At 35.0% G+C, this 20,375-nt stretch overlaps 1 protein-coding gene across 1 annotated transcript; it reads right to left on the bottom strand.

The window, feature by feature from the left end:
* Positions 1-13,474: 13,474 nt before the first annotated feature.
* LOC133857795 (glycine cleavage system H protein 2, mitochondrial-like) lies at positions 13,475-18,705 on the bottom strand. Its single transcript, XM_062293141.1, has 3 exons — positions 18,551-18,705; positions 16,427-16,686; positions 13,475-13,941 (listed from the first exon to the last, which is right to left on the bottom strand). The coding sequence occupies exons 1-3, from the start codon at positions 18,627-18,629 to the stop codon at positions 13,768-13,770; spliced, it is 513 nt and encodes a 170-aa protein (XP_062149125.1). The 5' UTR covers positions 18,630-18,705; the 3' UTR covers positions 13,475-13,767.
* Between the last annotated feature and the right edge of the window lie 1,670 nt (positions 18,706-20,375).

The raw sequence follows: 20,375 nt of genomic DNA, 5'->3' as shown, positions 1-20,375 counted from the left end.
TTTGAAAATTGCACGATGGGAAAGGCTGGGGCAAAAAATGAAAAACCTAATATAATGGAGGCTGAGGCAAGAGTACTAGAATTAGCTTTATTTGACTTACAGGAAAGAGGATGGCTACTTGTTGTGGTTCAACTTGGTTGCGTCGCATTGTGTCAAAAGCTTGTAGATCCAGTATATACAATAACTTCAAAGGAATTATGGAACATTATTGAACGTTGTAAGCAAATCATTGACGAGAAGTGTATCCAAGTCTATTGGACACATCGACGAGCTAATGTATTTTCCAACTCTTTGATGGAATCTGTGAGAATGTACAAAAATGATATTTGTGCCACAGAATTAGATCCTAAGCTATGTCGCTTTACCTGGGACCAAATGTTTGGGCCCTTTAAACCTTACTTGTCTAAAACAACCAACACTTCCCTTGAGCGTCTTAAGTATCTCTTGTCAGATGAAGATGGATTCGCACAGAAAATCATGTGTTGGATTAATATGGGTACGTGAGCCAACTTTTTCTTTTCTTTTCTTTTCTTTTTTCTTTTTTAAATAATTCAATTCAATATTGTTTTGCGTTTTATTCATTTGATATGAGATAAAAGAGCACCGATTTGTTTCTAAAAAACATTTTAATTGATTGTGTTTTTTCTATTTTCTCACAGCACTGAGTAAGGAGATGATTCCAAGAGAAATCATATTTGAGATTTCAACGACGAAGGGAGTGCGATTAGTAGAAAGATATTTGAGTATTATTGCTCATAGTCAGTCATTTTTTTTTTTCTTTTTTTCTTTTTAATTTTAATTAGAGAAAGTGTGAAAAGTTCAATTGAATTCTTACTTTTGTCTTGACATAGTGTCAATAACTCCTGCTGACAACAAAATCTCATATCCTACTCAAGATCAAGTCATACATATTTTAATTGATATTTTGGAACATTTGGAACCTATTCCGGTCCCAATAAGCTCAAAAAATTATTGTTTAAATCAATTCGCTACATATTATAGTTTTTAGCACTTCTATAACATTAATGTTTGATTTATTCAGTGGACTATCGTTATGTACTTGCAGTTTGAAGATGAGATCAAGGTATCTATAACTAATGCGAAATCTAGTGTCATACATTTTTGGCATTGTAAATATTTCCTGTGGGTACCATTGTTTCTTGCATGTAGTTACTGCCAAATGATATGTTCGAATCATGTTCATTAGAAGATTCGACGATTACGTCCCATCCTCCACATTTCTTTTATCATCTAGGTGCAATACGGTTTGAAAGTCTTGTTCTAACACTTCGGGTGAGATGAATAACTTTAAGGTTAAATTTATACAAAAGATAGAAACTTACGGGAATCTATTACTTGATTATTGTTTATGTTCTTACCTTTGTAGGTTTTGAGCTATTATGCTCCAGGGATTTGCATTCGTCGGCTTAAGTTTGGACCCCGTAAAAATTATACAGGGAAGGTAAAATGCTACAGTGACGTACTCATTTTATTCACTGTCTTTCATTTGCATTATAGGACAAAACTGATCTTAATTGTGGTACAATTTTGAATTATTATGATTTAGGATATAAAGAGTACCATTATGGGATAGTTTCACATGAGAACAATTGACGACTTTCAAATTATAGATATCCTTAATGAAGTCAATTGCAAATGTGTGGTAAAGTTGGACATATCTTTTTTGATTGAGTTTCTTTTTACTATTCTTAATTACTTTCTTTCGAGTTTAAAGATAGACTTGTTTATTGAGTTAATATCATGTTATACTTTTTGGCCTGCAGGAGGAAATAGAAGGTAATTCGATCAAATTATAAACAAAGAAAGTATTTTTTTTTCTTCTTTTTAATAATGTTTGAGTGGTTTTCAGTAACATTAAAGGAGTTCGTGAAAAAAGGTATACTTGTTGAGAAGAAACCTGATCTTTACATGATACAACGGAAACAAGTAATTTTTTTCCCTTTTCGGTTTTGCATATTGATTCCCAATAATCTCTGATCCAACATAAAATAAATAATATATATATATATATATATATATATATATATATTTCTAATATGAAACTTTTCTTGCACTTTTATGTAGCTGCCTCAACCAATTCAGAATGATTTCATTATGGAAGATTTGAATGATAAACATAAAAAAAAATGATGAGATTATTCTTTATAACTACAAGGTAACTAGGTTTTCTTTCTTTTAGTTAGAAATCTAGCTAGTTTTACTTCCCTTGCTCTAGTTATTAAAAAGTCTTTGTGGTTATAACCATGAATCCCTAATTCTAACCGGTTGCAGAAGGAATTGATCTCTAAGGGAGCTTTGAATGTAAGGGCTATTCTTATTTTACCAACAAGTTCGAGTTAGATCCACTGATCGTATTTTGCAAGAGATTGAAGTAAAGATAGGCAATCTATCTTTTTAGAATTATCTTCATTATTAAAAAATATATTATTGTGATAGGTCCTGCTCCTGGTCATAAATATAGCGAAGTCATTTTTCCTATTCTTTTTCTAGACCCCTGCTACTAAGAAAGATGTTCACTTCATAAAATATCCAATATGCTTTATTAGTATATGCTCAAAAGAAAAATTTGGTGTTGTGGATCAGCCGGTTTGGGACTCAAAAAAGTAGCACCTTATCTATTGTAGAAAGTTGGGGAAAGATTCGGGATAGACAACTAGTTGTGGACTGGTTTAATCTGGTTTGGTTTTCTGCTGCCATCCTGAGACATGCCTTCTTCCTTTGGTTAGCTTTTCATGATGCTCTTCCCACTAGAGATCATTTGAGTAAATGGGGCTATTCTGGCAATATTCTCTGTCTCTTCTGCCATGCGCATCAGAAGACTCATGACCATTTGTTCTTTGAGTGTGGTCTGAGTAAACGTATCTGGTGTAAGCTTATGGGGGAGTGTGGGATATTGGATCCTCCAAACGGTTGGGATGATATATTCGGTTGGAGCAGGAATTTCATGCGAGGTAAAAACTTACATGCTATAGCAAGAAAACTCTATCTTGCTGCTGCTCTGTATAACATCTGGATACAAAGAAATGCCTTCATGCATAATGGGTCTCCCCGGACTGAAGAGGCATTGCTTTCTAAGATCAGATGGGAAGTGAAGGTCCGGCTGCTCTCTAAGGCGTCTCAGAAGTAGGCCTATTCTTCTCGTTTTCAATTGGTTGCTTTGTTTTTCTGAGAGTTGTTTGAGTTTTTGGTTCTGTTGTGAACCGTGATTCCAGTTTCTGGAGTGTGTAGAAGTTGAGTTTGATCAATAAAGGTTTTATTCACCAAAAAAAAAAAACACATTATTTCAAATTACTTCTTAGGTTTCTAAATCCAAATTTTAAATGTTTATATTTTTAAAATTTTTCATTTTAGCCATTTTGTCCAAAATCGTTAAAAATTAATGATGTGGCATTCAACATTTTTGCCACTATTTGTTTTTTCATTTTTTTTTTAATTTTATTAAAAAAATTAAAATCTAAAAAGAACAAAAAAGAAAAGAAAAAAATAAGAGATGCCCACAAGGGAGGAGGCGACCACCCATTGTCCCGCATTGCTAGGGGGTGGCTGCCTGAGCCACCCCAAACAGGGGTGGCTTGCACTGCCATCCTAAATAGAAGATTTGGCTTGCTTGACCATCCGAAGCATATGGGTGGCTCATGCGACAATTCCTTGCGGGGTGCTGAGGTGGCGGGATCACCTATTATTTCTTTTTATATTTTAACTTTTTTAGTAAAATAATTTTTTAAACTAACATGGGAAAAATGCTGGCATGGAATTAACATCAGCAATTTGAAATGCTTTTGGACAGAATGACAAAAGAAAATTTTGAAAAACTTAAGAATTTAAAGATTGAGAGTTTTTAAACCAATGAGTAAATTGAAATGACGTGTCTACTCAAAAAAGTATTTTATAATTTTCCTATGTTGTATTCTTTAATGAAAATTAGCAAACTACCCCTATACAAAGCCATCAATAGATAGGAGCCAATAAAAAAGCATAGAGGGAATACCCACGCTACAAAAATCAAGCTAAAACTCCTTTTAAGCCCCAAGTCTTACAAATGATAACATTTCTTTTATTGGCCTTAAACTTACCCTTAAAGAACTTTGGAGAACTTTAATACAAGTGGACAAGTTTGGAGAACTTCAATACATAGCATTGAAGTTATAATTAATTCGTCACGGTTTTGACATGGAATATTTGGAAATGTGATGATCATGACCTTCAGTCAGGCATGAAACAAGTGTAGGCAACATCCTCTTTCTTCAATGTATGTGGATATGGCGCAAATTAAAGTATACGTGCCATTAATTTTGACTTGGATTAATGCTTATCCTTACCATGGGTCGACCATCTTAACAAAAGAAAGTCAAATTAAATATAAATGATGTCTATATTATTATTTGGATATTCCTTGGAAAGATCAAATATGGTCCTAATAATTCTATTGCAACGGTGACAAGAAATATTGAGATAAATGTTGTTGGACCAGAATTCTTCCTGAAGTTGACTAGATTGGTTGAAGATTCCTACCCAACAAGCAATGGCTAAAAACCTTGAAATACCAAAACCTACTATGCTTCAGAAAACGAACCTCGACGGCTCTCCAGACCCAACAATAACATGAAAGAGGAGGTATTTGATTCTCTGCCTAATCAATATTTGGAAGTCGTTTTTTGGGTACTATTCCTTCCTTTTAATAAAATTCCAGAGTCTATTAACAGTCGCACTCAACAATTTCTTCACAAACGCTGATTGCTTCAAATTTGTCTCCTTTTTTCAGATTAAGATTTTCCCTTTGGAAAAACCCAACTCAAATCAAACCTTTCAGCATGTCATGATTCTCAATTGAGTTCTTCTCGTTGTACTTCTTATTGATGTAATATAGTGGCACTCCATACGTATGCATCATTCTATTGAGCTCTGCAGAAGATTAATGTCGTACAATTTTTTTTAAAAAAAAAACAAAAAACAAAAAAAGTAAACCAGATTCACAAGGTTAGTCAATTCATCCAGACAGTCGTTGCAACAACATTTTGTTACAAAAAGCTACTGGCAAACAATAGCTTTAAAAGACTCCATACTTCGGTCAATTATAATTTATCCTTTTCCAAAGAGATTTATAGGCTACGATTATGAGTCTTATGACAAGAAGTTGGTATTAGACCTACTGTTCACTACAAAAAAAAAAAACATGTAATTAGCCACGTGGCTACAGTAGCCGTTACTGTAGCCACGTGGCCAATTAGCCACGTGTATTAATTACACGTGGCCAATTAGCCACGTGTAATAAATACACGTGGCTAGATGACAATTAGCCATGTGTATTAATTACACGTGGTTAATTGGCCAAGTGTAATTAATACACGTGGCTAAAATATTTATATTTTTTAATTTTTTATATTTATATTTGTAATTGGCCACGTGTATTTAATACACTTGGCCAATTGGCCACGTGTATTAATATGCGTGGCCAAGTAGCCACGTGTATTTATTACACGTGGCTAATTGGCCACGTGAATAAATACGCGTGGCTAAAATATTTATATATTTTTTTTTTAATTTTTTTTATATTTATATTTGCAATTGGCCACGTATATTAATTACACGTGGCCAATTAGCCACGTGTAATAAATACGCGTGGCTAAAATATTTATATTTGCAATTGGCCACGTGTATTAAATACACGTGGCCAACTGTTTTTGAAAATATATTTAAAATATAAATATATATATATATATATATATATATATATATATATATATATATATATATATTCTCTCAAGCTCTCAATTCTCTCTCTCTTTCCGTTCTCTCTGTTCTCTCTCTCTCTCTCTCTCCCTCTCGCTCTCTCTCTTGCTCTCTCTCTCTCTCTCTCTCTCTCTCAGTGTTCTCTCTCTCTCCCTCTCGCTCTCGCTCTCTCTCGCTCTCTCTCTCTCTCTCTCAGTGTTCTCCCTCTCACTCGCTCTCTCTCTCTCTCTCTCCCTCTCGCTCGCTCTCTCTCTCTCTCTCTCTCTCTCTCTCTCTCTCTCTCTCTCTGTATTGCTCTCTGTCTCTCTCTCTCTCTCCGTCAGACGCGCACCACCGGCCAACTCTCCGTCAGGCGCGCACCACCGGCCAGCTCCCCGACCACCGTGTGGCCGGCCTTCCCGACGTCGACGTCTCTCTCTCTGTCTCTAATACCTCTCTCTCTCTCTGTCTCTCTCACTCTCTGTCTGTCTCTCTCACTCCCTGTTGCACTCTCTGTATCTCTCTCTCACTCTCTGTATCTCTCTCACTCTTGACGTCGAAGGAAAAAAAAAAAAGACTCCAGAATATTAAAAAAAAATAAATACATTTAGCCGCGTGTATTAAAATACACGCGGCTAACCCAAAATTTTTTTTTAAAAAAAAAAAAAAAATTCATTTTACACGCGGCTAACCTAATTTTTTTTATTTTTTATTTTTTTTTTAAAAAAAATTCATTTAGCCGCGTGTATTTTAATACAAGTGGCCAAATGGCCGCGTGTATTAAAATACACGAGGCTAACCCAAAAAATATAATTTTTTTTTTTTTTTAAAAAAAATACATTTAGCCGCGTGTATTAAAATACACGCGACCAATTGTTAGCCACGCGTATTTTAATACACGCGGCCACTTGGCCACGTGTGTTAAAATACACGCGGCCAACTGTGCAGTTAGTGTCACGTTGATCCACCACGTGTATTTACGTGGCCAACAGTTCGCCACGTGTACAGTGATTGTACACGTGGCGAACTGCAACTGGCAAAAAACAATTTTTTTTTGTAGTGGTTTGGGAAGTCGATTCAACAACATATGAACTACATGCAATTATATTTCATCTATAAGCTGAAGGGTACGTTATCTACAGCTGATTATTTGTCCGTCCTTAAAATTTTCCAACTTTAATTTTTTGTAGCAATATTTTCCTTTCAGAAAATTAAAATTCTTTACTTTGGCGCAAAAAGGATAAAAAGAAAAAAAAAATGTAATGTGTTGTGTGATGTCTTTATTTGAGAAATGCAAATTGGATCTCCTATTTCTTCATAATTTGAGTACAACAATTTATTTATTTTCAGAACATCCTTATAAAGTTATATTTGTAAGATGGTCACTTCCAACAATGATGCAAAAATTTAAACTTATCACATATGCAAGTATTTCAAAATAACACGTTTTCATGGGATATGCCATCTTTGACTATCGTGGCATATATCTTTTACGGCATGCAAAAGCATTAAAAGTTGAAAATTGCACTATGGAAAAGGTTGGGGCAAAAAATGAAAAACCCAATATAGTGGAGGCTGAGGCAAGAGTACTAGAATTAGCTTTATTTGACTTACAGAAAATAGGATGGCTACCCGTTGCGGTTCAACTTGGTTGTGTCGCATTGTCACAAAAGCTTGTAGATCCACTATATAGAATAACTTCAAACGAATTACGGAACATTTTTTAACGTTGTAAGCAAATCATTGAGGACAAGTGTATCCAAGTCTATTGGACACATCGACGGGCTACTGTATTTTCCAACTCTTTGATGGAATCTGTGAGAATGTACAAAAATGATATTTGTGCCACAAAATTAGATCCAAAGCTATGTCACTTTACATGGGACCAAATGTTTGGGCCCTTTAAATCTTACTTATCTAAAACAACTAACACTTCCATAGAGCGTCTCAAGTATCTCTTGTCAGATGGAAATGGATTCGCACAAAAAATCCTAAGTTGGATTAATATGGGTACGTGAGCCAAGACTTTTATTTTTTTGTCTTTTATTATTATTATTTTTTTATTTTAAATAATTCAATTCAATATTGTTTTGCGTTTTATTCATTTGATATGAGATAAAAGAGCACCAATTTGTTTCTAAAAAACATTTTAATTGATTGTGTTTTTTCTATTTTCTCACGGCACTAAGGAGATGATTCCAAGAGAAATCATATTTGAGATTTCTACTACGAAGGGAGTGCGATTAGTAGAAAGATATTTTAGTATACTTGCTCATATTCAGTCCTTTTTTTTATTATTCTAATTAGAGAAAGTGTGAAAAGTTCCATTGAATTCCTACTTTTGTCTTGACATAGTGTCAATAACTCTTGCGGACAACAAAATCTCATATCCTACTCAAGATCAAGTCATACATATGTTAATTGATATTTTGTAACATTTGGAACCTATTCCAGTCCCAGTAAGCTCAAAAAAATTATTGTTTAAATCAATTCGGTACATATTATAGTTTTTAACACTGGTATAACATTAATGTTTGATTTATTCAGCGGACTATCGTTATGTACTTGCAGTTTGAAGATGAGATCAAGGTATCTATAACTAATGCGTGCATCTTTTTTAGCTTCTTAAAGTTGCTTTGTCTATATGAGTAGGTACCACACTGTCAATTATTTTGTAAAATGTATCAACTAATCTAATGAGTATGAAGAAGAGAACTAGCTAATTAGGCGCTTTGGTGAGAGTGACGTCATCAACCGCCGACAGTTGCACAAAAAAAAAAATCTAGTGTTATGCATTTTTGGCATTGTAAATATTACCTATAGGTACCATTGTTTCTTGTAGTTACTGCCAAATGATATGTTCGAATCATGTTCATCAGTTGAGCGTTGGGAGCGGAATGATTGGCCATTGGTTGAGCGTTGGCTCTTGAAGGCTCTGATACCATGTAAAATAAAATAAAAGGGAAGAAGAGGACAACACAAAGGAGAGAAAAACGACTACATTCCTTCTTATTTCATTTAGTACTTTTGATTACAAAATATATGAATATATAGGCTAATAGAGGGGATCACATCTCACTAATCATGGCACATAATCAGGAAATATTAAAGTGGAAAACATAGAGGAAATCAAAGAGGAAAATAAGAAAAGATATTAGAGAGAAAATCAAAAAAATATTCTTAATATGCCGCAACGACTCTTTTATTTAGTAATGACTCTTTTATTCTCTAACAATTAGGCGGCTTTGGTCAGTGTGATGGTTGCAAATAAAAAATAAAAAAAATTTGGTGTCATGCATTTTTGGCATTGTAAATATTACCTATGGGTACCATTGTTTCTTGCAGTTACCGCCAAATGATATGTTCGAATCATGTTCATAAGAAGATTTGACGATTACGTCCCATCCTCCACATTGCTTTTATCATCGATCTAGGCGCAATACGGTTTGAAAGTCTTGTTCTAACACTTCGGGTGAGACGAATAACTTAAAGGGTAAATTTAAAGGGTGAATAACTTACAGGAATCTATTACTTGATTATTGTTTATGTTCTTACCTTTGTAGGTTTTGAGCTATTATGCTCCAGGGATTTGTATTCGTCGACTTAAGTTTGGACCCAGTAAAAATTGTACAGGTGTTAGGGAAATACCCTGCCACCACTTGATGAATAGCGGTTTTCCTAAAAGTGGACCCGCCAACGAGTCAACCTGATTACGTGGTGAAGGGCGAGCGGTGCCTAAGAAGATTCGGGACCCCGGATTCCTAGGTGTTCGGGGACAGACAAAAATGCCCCTGCATTATAAGGGACCGGATACTCTCCAGTTCCCTTGAATTGGAGAGGATCTTAATACGAGAGAGAGTGTGCAAAAGAAGGAAAACAATATAGAGAAAACAATAAAAAACTGTTTGTATTTAACCAAAAAAGAATAGCCTTTTCTTCCTATTTACTATTCACACTAGAAAGGAAAATTATATTCTGTTTATTCTGCAGGAGACGAAAAATGGCTCATAATAGTCAAATTTAACTATTACGAGTCATTTGCCTATTCTATTGAAAATGTTTAGCAATGCAAATAGCTAGCAAGTTAGCCAAACAAATAAGTCGATCCTACCGGAGCCGTCAATCATTAGGGGATCAGACAGGGCAATCTCGATCCAAATAGGTTGGGCTCCCATTGATTGCAATTCCCTTGCTATTCTTTTTGGTGGCCTGAGACTAATTTGAGACATCATTTATTGACAACATTGTTTATATATTTGAAGTTTCTAAACTAGTTATTATTGGTACGTATTCTTTATTGTCGCTATTGACTATTGTAGCTTTTGACGTTTTTTCATTTAACTAATCGGGTTTTACTCATTTTATTCTCTCGATAAGTCTAACACCCTTTATGTGTATCAGTCGCATGAATTCTTGATAGCCCAATTGCCCAAACATATATACAAACAAGAGATTTGGCCTTCATCGAGAAAAAATAAATGTTACACAAGCCCTCTAAATAGTTCTAATCAGGATATATAGGGATATATATTGTTGGGGTTAATTTCTTTAGCAAGATTTAGGTGAGTATGTTTCATATTCTAAATCTTTCATCTTAATTTTCTTTCCTAAACTTTATTTATGTGCGCATAAATAAATAAAGCCTGATTTCCACCATAACACATTTCTGTTGTTTTTTTAAGAAATAAATAGAAAAGCAAACTCCAACCTGCCGTCCTCATTGATGTCCTCTCTAAATATTTTTTAAGTCTAGGCCATGCATGCCTACAGACTTCTTGGTACGTAGTTTATAGATTTTCTCAAATCTCAATCATTATTTTCAAATGAAATGATTTGGATTTTACCATTTATTCTCACTAGTCACTATACCAACTGAATATTTTAGAAATAATATAAATGCTGATATACCAAAATCACAACCATTAATTTAATTGGAAAACGAATATCTTAGGAATTGTATGATCGAGTAAATTAAAAAGCAATAAATTTTGTGCCTCAATTTCAATCTATAAATACGACTAGACACAAAAACTCACACCACACTACTTGTCAAACAAAAAGCATACCTCATTGCTTATACGTACGTACTTCAATTCTATCATATAGAAAGAAAAGAAGAAGAAGAAAATACCATGAAAAGCGTCATTTTGTTCTTTCTCTTTGTACGTTGCTGATGGTAAATCTTATTCTTAATTACCATGAAAAACAGTTACTTCAAATATTATATGTTTTTCAATTAAACATGTAAGATCTTCCCCGTAGATGACATGTTATATATACATTTTTGAATGAATGATGCAGGCGAGAAGATAAAAGAGATAAATGGTGTTGGGATGTGTGAAAATGCATTATATGGAGGAGGAAATTGCCAGATTAAGCCATGCGACGCTGGTTGTAAGCAAAAATTTGGCTCACAATCGTATGGGACTATGGGTTATGCTTTTTCTACCAAAAACCGGATGACACGTGTGTATGTCGTCATCCTTGCTAGATTAGTAGATTGTTTCCACCTCCTACGTACAAACGTACTACAATGGTTCCAGCTTATCTTGGACCAACACAACAATAATGTAGCACTGCATTAATAAGAGCTCATGTAATTAATGCTTAATAACTTTATCTCTCTCTCTTTCTCTCAAATTTTCCAACTATTTGGCTCAAGATCTTGTAACTGAGGTACGTAGATCGGGATTGGATCAACGAATTGCAGCCCGTCCGAGCAACTTGAGACATGGCACCATCAATATATTCCTCTATTTACTGGCCGTCTAAATTAAGAATAATTTGGATAGACAGTTGCGAAGAATTCTGGTCCAACAACATTTATATTTTGTCACCGTCGTTGCGATAGTATTATTAGGACCATGATCTTTCCAAGGAATATCCAAATAATAATATATAGATAACATTTATATTTTGAATTTCTTTTGTTGAAATGGTCGACCCATGGTAAGGATAAGCATTAATCCAAGTCAAAATTAATGGCACTTATACTTTAGTTAATCACCATATACATTGAAGAAAGAGGTGTTGCCTACACTCTTGTTTCATGTCTGACTGAAGAAGTGCATCACATTTCCAAATATTAATTCCACGTAAAAACCGTGATAAATTAACTTCAATACTATTGAAGTTCTCCAAACTTGACCACTTGTACTAATTGGGCAAGATAAAGTCAATTAGAGCATTCTCATTCGATTATCTATTTTTACCTTTAGACTATAATAGAGAACAAAAACCTCATAAACCCACTTCATTAGATTACATAAATAAAAACTAGAATAGATTTTTCATCCATTTGTGAATAGTGCAAGTCCACATATAGAGTATATATTTAATGTCGTCATTCCGTCTGCCTTGTCCGTCAAACTAGATGGAATGTATATCACATGTACGCATGTGACTTTTTTAATACAAATTTATCCGTTTTACCCTCACCCCTCACTCCAAAACGTCGGCGTTTATGCAATAGAAACACCACCCCTTGTCAGAACTCAGAAGGCATATTAGCAGCAATCTGCAAAACTGAAAAGGAAAGTGGGCTAGCGCCCTTTGAGGAATAGAAACAAGCATGTGGTAGACATACGAGTACCCGCTACCCGTAACAGATGTTCTCCAGCTTATCTGTGGCCGATTGATCCACCGAATACTGCATTAACATGAAAGCCCGGATGGGTCAGCAAAAATTGCAACACAAACGGAAAAGATAAATGTTCGTAATCTTGAATAAGTAAAAAAGTGGGGGAGGGCCGAAGGGGGGATCGTCATAGCCGTCGGAGAAAGAGTTTCGCGCTGGAAGGTTGGAGATCAGGTGCAGTATTTTGGTGTTCTTTTGTTTTTCTCATGCTATAAAATCAAGTTTTAGTGAGAAGAATTGAAAACCAAAGAACTTAGAGAAAATGAAAACGAAATTAAAAACCAAAGAAATTAAATTAAAATCTGTAGATTTCCGAAAAAAGCTTAGGCGATTTCCAGTGGTGGAGGTTGATTGAGATCGATTTCTCTCCGAGTCCTGAGATCCTGATGGTTCAAATCAATGACGGACGAGGAGTCCTAGTCGCTCTGGACCACACGTGCAAAGTCCACTGAGTGGAAATGATCGAGTTTCGGCAATTGATAGGCCCGGGGGTTACCTGCGATTGGTAATGGCATAACACCAACCAAATCTCGACTAAACTGCACCAACAAGCTTTTCCTGTACCACGAATCCATGTAGATCGCTTTCAGTGTGCGCAAGGAGTATGGGCGACGCGGCAATGATCACGGCAGAAAATCAACAAATGGCGACCCGACCCGGATCTGAGTTTCAGACCCGGCTGAAGGTAGGAGATGATGGCACGCGTGTTTTTTGTTTCAGCGTAAGCGTTTGCTTTTTTTTATTATTATTATTTTAAGGTCAATTCGGTAATTGACAAAGCTTAAATAAGGGTAAAACAAACAAATTTGCATTAAAAAAGTTACGTACCAACGTAATTCACATTCCGTCTAATTTGACGGACAGTAGACAGAATGCCAGCAAGTTTGAGAGGGTGAATTGTATTTAACCCATTAATTAAAAAGATAACTTTATTGTTTAAATGAACAAATATATCTGAATCCTTTCGGAAAGGAAAATAATTGTAATTGCTAGCTTGCTTACTGTAAATCCAATAGCAGCCTCGCCAAGGTAATCTCAAAAGACAAAAATGGCCATAAAACAACCTCCCCAGAAAGAAGATAAATAAATGAAAGTATAATCTTAGAATTTCACAATTTGTACGGCTAACTTCCAACTTTCTAAAGTATTCCACAAAATAATTCCATTATAATTAGAATAGTTCTCAAACCCCAAACCTAACAGAGCAGCACCAATGGTAAAAGTGGAAACCCTGATGATTATTCTTAAGAAACAAATGGAGAGCAGTGAAAGCACATGTTTGGATAAAAACAGAAAGAAAGAAAGAAATGTGCAGTGTGCACCATTTGGATTCCTTGATTTGTCAAATGATTATCCCTGAAACAAACCCCCCATGGAAAAAAAAACACCTACAAGTTCTTTCACGACAAAAAACACCTACAAGCTCTTTCACGACGAATCCTTGTGTCCCTCATGATCTTCAACTCTTCACATAACTTGTAGTACTCTTCTGCTTCCATCCACTTCTTCAATTCACCAGTGTCACTCACCTCTACCTTAATTATCCATCCTTTTTCATATGGGCTTGTGTTAACCTGCATCAAGAAAGCTACATCAGACATATTGGTTTGTTTGAGTTTACGATTTCAAAACGTGTGATTTAAAAAAAAAAAAAAACGCGATTTTTTAAAACGTAGTTTAGTGTTTGATAAAATTGCAGTTTAATCTTTAAAATAGCATTTTAACCTTTAAAATCGTGCATTTTTTAAAATGCACTCCCTTGTCAGCAATTTAAAAACACAGATTTTCTACGTTTTTAAATTGCAATTTTTTAAAACGCACTTTCAAATGATACAATAACCATACAACAAATAGAAGCATGAGGGAAAAGGAAGTCCAACCTTCATATTAAACTTCACAAATTAAAGGAAGGAAAAACAACTGTACACAAAAGAGCCATGTGGGCATGATATCTAGTACTAAGAGAGGAAGGCAAACAAAGAATAATGGTAGATAGTGAGCACAAAATTTGGAAGGCAAAAAATTTTGCAATTTCCAGAGCATTCAAACAAACAGTTGGAGATGAAGATTAAGGCTCTAATTGGTTTTACTAAGCCTATTAGAGCCTCAATCTTCATCTCCAGCTGTTTGTTTTAATGCTCTGGGATGCAGTCAAAGATGGAGAAAATTGTTTGCATTAAATGTAGTCGGACAACGTATTTCTCGGCACGAACCAATTAATTGCTAGTAACTGACTAGGAGAGGGACTGGACAACCCAGGAAAAAAAACAAAAAAAGAAGACAGAACATATGAATTGTAGGATTAGTTACAACTTCATGGGATGCAGTCAAAGATGGATGTTGTATTGACCTAACATAACCTTTGCATCAAAGTGGTACCTCTATCCCTTCAAGGGAAAGGGGGGAGGGGGAGGGATCTACAGTACCTATGAGGAGGGCAATAATAAATGTCAAAGAGGCCTATTGATAAGAGCATTCACTGCAATCTCCCTATAAGGGGTTTTGTTCTTTAAATTTAGAGAAAATACCAAGAAAGTCATAAAAAGTTGCTCACAACAGATACCCTATATTTTTCTATGCTTTACGTTCTCCCTCCCCAAATTTCTGATTTCCGCCTCATCTGCTTACCAGCTCAGGGAGAACCGCCGATGCCATGGGTATTCCACACCCATGGATAAAATTAACTCATCTTCCTATGGAATTTTGGACTTCCACCTGTTTGAGCTAGGTTGCGAGTGGGGTGGGGAGGCCATTATATGCTGATTCAGTAACTGAAGAGAAATTGCCCCACGGGCAGGGGGGAGGATGCTAGAGTCCTTGTTGAAGTAAATTCTAAATCAGCCTTTCTTCTAGAAGTTGTTTTTGGTGTTGATGGTAAGCCTTTTATGATGGGTGTGGAATACCCATGGGTGTGGAACTAGTGTTGATGGTAAGCCTTTCACGATGGGTGTGGAATACCCATGGGAGTGAACTAGTGTAGTGGAATACCCATGGAGTGGAACTGGTGTTGATGGTAAGCCTTTTACGATGGGTGTGGAACCGCTAATGCCCGAGAGGGTTCTGCATCTTGTGTCGAAAGGAAGACGGAGACAACAAGAGGGAGAGAAGAAAAGAAATGAATAAAAAAAGAAAAAAATTAAAAATAATATTTGAGTGTTATAGGGAAAGATAAAGAGAAGCTATTGTGAAGTATTTTTGTTTAGGAAAACAAAAAGTAGTTTTGTTCCCTACATTTAAGAAATGAATAATGATTCAATGCCACCTAAATATACAACTTTTCACCACCTTGCCTATGTGGCAAGGTGGCCCCCCACTACTTTTTGAGTTTTTTTATTTTTTAAAAATAAATTAAAGTGGGGGACCACCTTGCCACATAGACAAGGTGGTGGAAAGTTGTATATTTAGGTGGTAGTGAATCATTACTCTTAAGAAATATGGTTGGGTAGCTGCTGGAAATGCTCTAAGAAGATGAAAAAGTATTTGATTAAGCTATTTTTAGGTAACATAGGGACTAGGAAGAAGGAAAATAACATGTTATCACAAAGCTTCAGGATGAAGAGGAGATAATAAAGAAAGACTATTTACCAAAAAGCAAAAAAAAAGGGGGTGGGGGGAGAGAGAGAGTACTTTGTTTGGTAAGTCCACTTCAGCAGATAAGCCTCAATGGGGATATGCAACAATCTTTGCACCCTGGTTCCCACCCCCAACCAAAAATACAAAAAAAATAAAAGAGCTCAAGAGCACTTGTGCTTGGAATTTCGTATACATAAACCAATAGAACCTTGGGTACCACTGACACAAACTAATTTCAGTATATGTTTTGCTGGCACAAATGCTGAAACACTAGTTTAGCTCCTAGATGTTTCACAACATAGAACATTCGGTTTCAGTCAACCATGAAAAAGGAAATATGGTTATCAGGAAATATGTTATCAGGAAATATGGTTATCTTTTCTTTCCAGTTCCAATCTATGCATTTACTGGAGTTTAGCTAGACCATAAGGAAAAAGGAAAAATCCACAAAAAGAACTGAAACTCAAATCAAAACACGAGACTCACCAGACCAGGAGAGTCGGTGAGCTCTCCATTAACTTCAAGCACTTTTCCTGAAAGGGGAGAATATATATCGCGAGTAGCCTTGAGACTCTTAACTGCACCAAAGCTGCTGTCCTGTGTTACAGGGGCCCCCACTTCCGGTAATTCAACATACACAACATCACCAAAATGATCTTCGGCATGTTCAGTTATACCAACAGTAGCAGAATTCCCTTCAACTTTCACCCATTCATGCGTGTCCGTGTACATAAAATCCTCCACAACTGCACGTAATATGGGAAGAAAATTATAAGCACAAAAGGCAGGTCAATTTCTAATTATTCAAGCAACATCTCATTTCCACATTTCCCAAAATCAAGATTAACTAAAGTGATTCTATTTCTAGAAACAAAAAGAAATATTGCAGCACACAACAATATTTCTTGACACCCCTTATGGTCTTGGCACATGATAATTAATAGTAGCATGGTTACATTTTCATTGAAGAAAATTGTTTTTCCATAAAAGTAAATGCTTATGCTGTTATGGAGAAGTCCTTGAAATTGAAGTGTGCCCACCAAAAACATAAATGTCTATCATCTTTACATAACTTTGTACAAACTCTTAATACGTATAAGCTCCATATAACATGTGCATATGATGAACCATATTATAAGCAAACCAGTAACACTGATCACAATAAAAGAAAAGATGACGTCTATTGTTGAGTGCTAAAGAGATTTAAAACAAAGAGTTAAAAGCTTTTAAATAGTTGAACATAGACAAAAAAAGGGGGTGGGGGGGGGGGGGGGGGGGCGCGGAATTGCTGCAAAAAGCATCACGTTTGCCTTGTTGAGGACCATTTGGATTTAGTATGAACAAAAGAATCTGTCAAAGAGTCGAAATGGAGCTAGAACGATTATCATGAAGTTACAGCTTTTTAGTGTGCTCTTGTACAACAATCTGTACGGGAAATTTAAACAATGATTTTCACACAGATGATCATAACAGTAATGCTAAAACTAATACCAATAATATCACAATATGCAACAGGCATAACACTGTTCACTGCTTGTCTCACAAAATCTATCAAGTACAATCCGCAAATATGTTGCTATGCTCATTGAAAATGAGGAGTACCACTGCATTCTCAAATGAAAAAGAGACTAGAACTGCAGATTTTGTGGGCATCACTTTGGAAACCCTTTAATAGTGGAAACGTTTAAAAACTTATCATTTTATTGGTCCACTGACAAATCATCAAAACTTTCTTAATTATCATTCTCATTTTTATCAGACTCCAAGTGCTTACAACCCTAAAATATTCAATGCATCAATCATCACAAAATAACAACAGTACACACTATAGATCATATGTTCGTACCTACCTTAGTACCTTTTATTTCTATACACACCCTCTCGTGGTAATTATAATTATTTGATTTTGGACCCCCATAGTATTTTTGGGTTGTTATTTCATACAGAATCTTCGCCACTCAAAATTCTCAACCCGCTTTTATATAAATAAGCATAACAAAAAGATATATATGGTTGCTATTTTAAATTGTGGAATATTGGAAGTAAAAATTGAAGCTTTTGTTCCCCAAACCTTCTCCAAATAAACAGTTGCCATAGTATTAAATGATATAACCCAAGGGGGCAAACAAGAAGATCCAGTGGCATTCCGACCTTTCCACCATGGTTGCCCAGATCATCGTCCGTAGTGACAGCGACAGCGACAGCTTCAAAATAAACGTACTTGGGTTTCGTTTTTGAAAATAAGACGTGCGAGACAATGGCTTAGGTTTCATTTTTTCATTGAAAAGAAAAGAATTCGCAGAAAAATTTGCCTAAGATCAAGAACCCATTGATCTCTGCAGTAATAAAATCCGAAGCTTGGCAGATATGATACCGATGACAAAAGCAAACAAACCCCATTCCGAAAAGAAAGTCAAATATTCTGCTGGAAGAATCATAGATCAAGCATTTTAACAAAGACATAAATGAGAGATCCACATCCCCATCGAAGCCTAGGAAATATTATACAAGCATTCATCTTCTTTCCGATCAATAAATACAAACGAAAAGCAAACAGAGAATCACCCATCAATACAGAAAGGACGGCATAAAGGCAAAAGTCTGACATACCAGAAGCAAAGCCTCTTTGGAACGCTGAGACCCTGAGGAACGAGGCAGCCCTTGAAGCCCACAACATCCTTGAAGCCATGCGTGTACCTGAAAAAAAAAAAATTAACAAATGGTTGGATATTTGGGATTGCGGTTTAAAAAATGCAAATTCTAAAAATGTGGAAAATTCCGCGATTTATGGTAACAGGTTAGGGGCTATTTATTGTTATCCAAACACTTAAGTGATAGAAAATCATTTTTTAACAAATTTTTCGAAACGCGTAGAATTCGTTTGGATTTACAATTTTAAAAAGTGTAATTTAAAATAATGATTTTAAAATGTGATTTTTAAAAAATATAATTTAGTGTTTGGCAAAATTATTGTTTAGCCTTTAAAATTTTGCGTTTTTAAAAAAAAGTTTGGCAAAATTGCAGTTTAACCTTTAAAATTTTGTGTTTTCAAAAACGCATCATTTTACTTGCGATTTGAAAAAATAAATTTTTTATATTTTTAAATCACAATTTTTAAAATCGTAGTTTCTAAACAATTTAGTTTAAAATTGTATTTATCACCTATGAAATCTTAATTTCAAATGCACCTTAAATGTGATTTTAAAAATTACATTTTTAAAAACAGCATTTTGAACTCACTACTTTTTAAAATTGTAATTAATAAAACAGCAATCTAAACGAGCCTTAAGCGCATAGCAATCCGAGCCCGATTTTAGTTTTAGACTTTGGAGAATTCGAGAGCATCTTCTGATTGGTTGAAGAGTACGTAGTCCATGCAATATATGCGGTCAGAGTTGTATAGCATTACTCATTGGTTGAGTGTTTAAAGCAATATCTAGACAACAATTTCCGCAGAAAAATGAAACCAAACATTGTGGCAGAGACGATCTAAACATTTTGGTTTCTGTTTTTTGGTTCGTAAATCAAAATTGATGCCAGTCACCATCACCGCCGCTTTACCATTCAGTTATGATTATTTTAAACGATGTCTCTGCTTCGTATTTGTAGGCCTAAGAAATATGCTTCTAGAGTTAGGGTTTTGTTATTGAACCAATATTTCTCTTCTTTTGGACAATATGACCCGTTTGGTTTTTCAGAATCATCAGTTTAGTCCAGTTCTAGATATAGGATCTTTTAAACAATATTTTAGTAAATCAAATGCTCATAACTTCCACTAAGAAACTGTAGATATTGGATTTTTTTTTTTATACAATATTTTAATTCAGCAAATTAGAAAAATGATAAATATCTCATAAACCATTAAGTTAATGTGCAATTTGAAATCAATTTTTTATTTTTTAAAAATGAAATTTCGCTACCTTCTGTGTTTTTTTGGTCCACTTTGTGGACATCCGTCAATGCCATGTGAGAATTTTCACTTCACCTTTAAATAAATATATTTTTAGTATTTTATAAATAAAAATCTAAAAAAATAAATAAATAAATACGTGGTCTCTCTCTTTCTCTCTGAACCAAAAAACTCCATTTCTTTTTTGGATTTTCATGTTCTAGAGAGGGTGCGAATTGTAGAGCAAGAGATCAAAAAGAGAGGGTGGGGCTACTTATTGTTATTCAAACACTTAATTGATAAAAATAAAAAAAATAAAAAAAAAATCCAATTTACCTTATAAAGTTGCCACCAATTTGTAATTCACCCACTAATATTTTAATTTCGTCAATTACACTATAAAGTTTCAAAATATTTCAATGTACCACCTTCCGTCAATTTTGCCATCTGAAGTGATGGAAACTCAAACATGTGCGCTGCACATGCAATTTTAGTAGAAGTTTACAAAAATACCCTTGGTCTAAACGGCAGCGTTTTGTGTAAAAC

This window comes from Alnus glutinosa, chromosome 14, assembly GCF_958979055.1.
Source record: "Alnus glutinosa chromosome 14, dhAlnGlut1.1, whole genome shotgun sequence".
NCBI lineage: Eukaryota > Viridiplantae > Streptophyta > Magnoliopsida > Fagales > Betulaceae > Alnus > Alnus glutinosa.
This window is presented reverse-complemented; position numbering and strand designations above follow the sequence as displayed.